At 42.0% G+C, this 2,500-nt stretch overlaps 1 protein-coding gene across 1 annotated transcript in view; it reads left to right on the forward strand.

The window, feature by feature from the left end:
* LOC137626439 (uncharacterized) overlaps nucleotides 1–2,500 on the forward strand; it is a 5,298-nt gene that overhangs the window by 1,570 nt on the left and 1,228 nt on the right. The window contains exon 1 of the mRNA XM_068357430.1: nucleotides 1–2,500. This exon is cut by the window's left edge and continues 1,570 nt beyond it; it is cut by the window's right edge and continues 38 nt beyond it. Coding sequence (XP_068213531.1) covers nucleotides 1–2,500 — 2,500 coding nt within the window.

Here is a 2,500-nt window from a genome sequence, read left to right on the forward strand (position 1 = left end):
GACCCTCGGGGGCACCTCTTATCGTTGAGAGATGCCAAGAAAAATGACTTGCGAAAGATTGCTGAACAAGCAGGGATTCCTGTATTGCCCTCCATGGTGAAAGCAAAACTTCTGGGTAGAGTTTTGGATTTCCTGGTAGCCAAAGCTTCCGTTTCATCAGAAGAAACTGCTCCCCTTCGGCCCCTTACGTTAGGGAGAGGTGAAGCTAAGGCTATAGAGGATCCAGAATTGGTGAAGCTCAAGTTGCAGCTTGAATTAGAGAGAGAGAAAAAGGCAACTCATCTAGCTGAATACGAGCAAAAAGAAAGGATGATAGCCTTGGAACGACGGGAAAGAGAAGAAAAGTTACAAATGGAGAGACAGCTGGCCAGTATCAGGTTGAACGAGAAAGGCAAAGAGAGAGAGCTTGGCGAATGTTTTTCCCTCACTAAGGCTCTTAAACTACTACCACCGTTTGATGAAAAAGAACCAGACGTGTTCTTTGGTATTTTTGAGGACACAGCCACAACCTTGCATTGGCCAAAAGAACAATATGTTCTACTCATTCGGAGTGCACTGAAAGGTAAGGCTGCTCATATAGCTTCGCAAATGTTAGAGGAACGAGATTACTATGTCCTAAAGAAAGCTGTCCTTGATGCCTATACCATTACAGCTGAAGGGTATAGGCAAATGTTCAGGAACTCCATCAAAGGAACCAACCAAACTTATTTGGAATTGTTTCAGGTCAAATTAAAACAGTTTAGAAAATGGCTAGAATCTGAAAACATAACTACCTTTGAACAATTACAGAACTTAATGGTACTAGAGGAGTTTTTGAGGAAAATTCCTTCCAACATTTCTATGTACATCAGAGAACGGCAGGAGAAGGAGGGGAAGAAGGCGGCTCTTCTTGCTGATGAATATCACCTCATCCATAAGGTAAAGAAACATAACTCTACAGATCAGGCAAGTATTAATATTTATTGTTCCTTCTGTAAACAGAAGGGACATGCCATTAAAGACTGTCCTAACCCCCGATGTCAATTTTCTAAGGTTATGCAGCCTTCTCAGCAAACAGCAGGGAACAGACCAGAGACTACTCAGAGCAAAAACCAAAGAAGGATTGCTCTCCATTGTTCTCAAGTCACAAATGACTTCTCTGATTTCCTTTGCTCTGGTACTGTCAATAATTACCCTGTAAAGTTGTTAAGGGACACAGGATCGTCACAAACTATAGTAAGTGGTAAATTGAAACCTCTCACTCAGCCTACTAATAAATATGTTACCATCACTGATCTATCCAGTAAATTAGTGTTACCTCTGGTTAATATGCATATAGATTGCCCTTACTTTACTGGAAGAACCGAAGTAGCCTTACTGGATAGAGAATTGCCTTGTGAGAAAGCTGATATTCTGTTAGGAAATGATTTAGCTGAAGGAACTGTCTTACCTAATCTCATTATTTCTCAACCAGGGTGTGTTATAGCAAATGAGCAGAACCAACAGGAAGTTCTACATTGCCAAGCCACCACTCGTTCTGCTGCTACTAAAGCTGCAATTGGAGTTCCCACTGATGACGACACCTCAAACTCCTTACCAGACTTGGTTGGTCTCCATCATGATGAATTCGTCAATCTTCAGAGATCAGATGATAGCCCTAAGGGATGCTTCAATAAGGTTGAAAATCCCTCGGATAAGAGCCATAAGTTACCCTTATTTTATCTAGAGAATAATATCCTCATGCGTCATTACAGGTCTCCTACACTGACTGAGAAAGACTCGTGGCGCGACTGTCATCAACTGGTTGTACCTGGCAGCCTCCGATCTTCAATCATGAAATTAGCCCACTCTGCTGAGAGTCATCTAGGCATCACGAAGACATACAGGCGCCTCCTAGAAGATTTCTACTGGCCCAGAATGAAGATGGACGTAAAGAGTTTCGTAGAGAGGTGTCATGTGTGCCAAGTTACCGGAAGACCTAATGAAAAGATACCACCAGCCCCTCTAGTGCCCATTGTGGTCCCTAGTACACCTTTTGATAAAATAATTATAGATTGTGTTGGGCCTTTGCCAAAAACTAGCCGGCGTAATGAATATATACTAAGTGTTCTTTGCCCCACTACTAGGTTCCCTCTAGCATTTCCACTTAAAAATATCTCTGCTAGAAACATTATCCAACAACTGATAAAAGTTTTTACATTGTTTGGTTTTCCTAGGGAACTTCAATGCGATAGAGGTACCAACTTTACCAGTACTTTGTTCCAGAGTGCTCTCCATCAATTTAATATCTTTAATGTTCTCTCTTCAGCCTATCATCCTCAATCCAATGGGGCCTTAGAGAGAGTTCATCAGACTCTAAAGAACTTGCTACGACGATATGGAATGGAAACTGAGAAGGAATGGGATGAAGACATCGACTTACTTCTGTACATTCTTCGGAGCGTGCCAAATGAGTCTACAGGAGTTTCTCCATTCGAGATGATGTTTGGACGAAGACCCAGGTCAAACCTCAGCATGATAA

The sequence above is a fragment of the Palaemon carinicauda genome, chromosome 34 (assembly GCF_036898095.1).
Source record: "Palaemon carinicauda isolate YSFRI2023 chromosome 34, ASM3689809v2, whole genome shotgun sequence".
NCBI classification, from domain to species: Eukaryota; Metazoa; Arthropoda; class Malacostraca; order Decapoda; family Palaemonidae; genus Palaemon; species Palaemon carinicauda.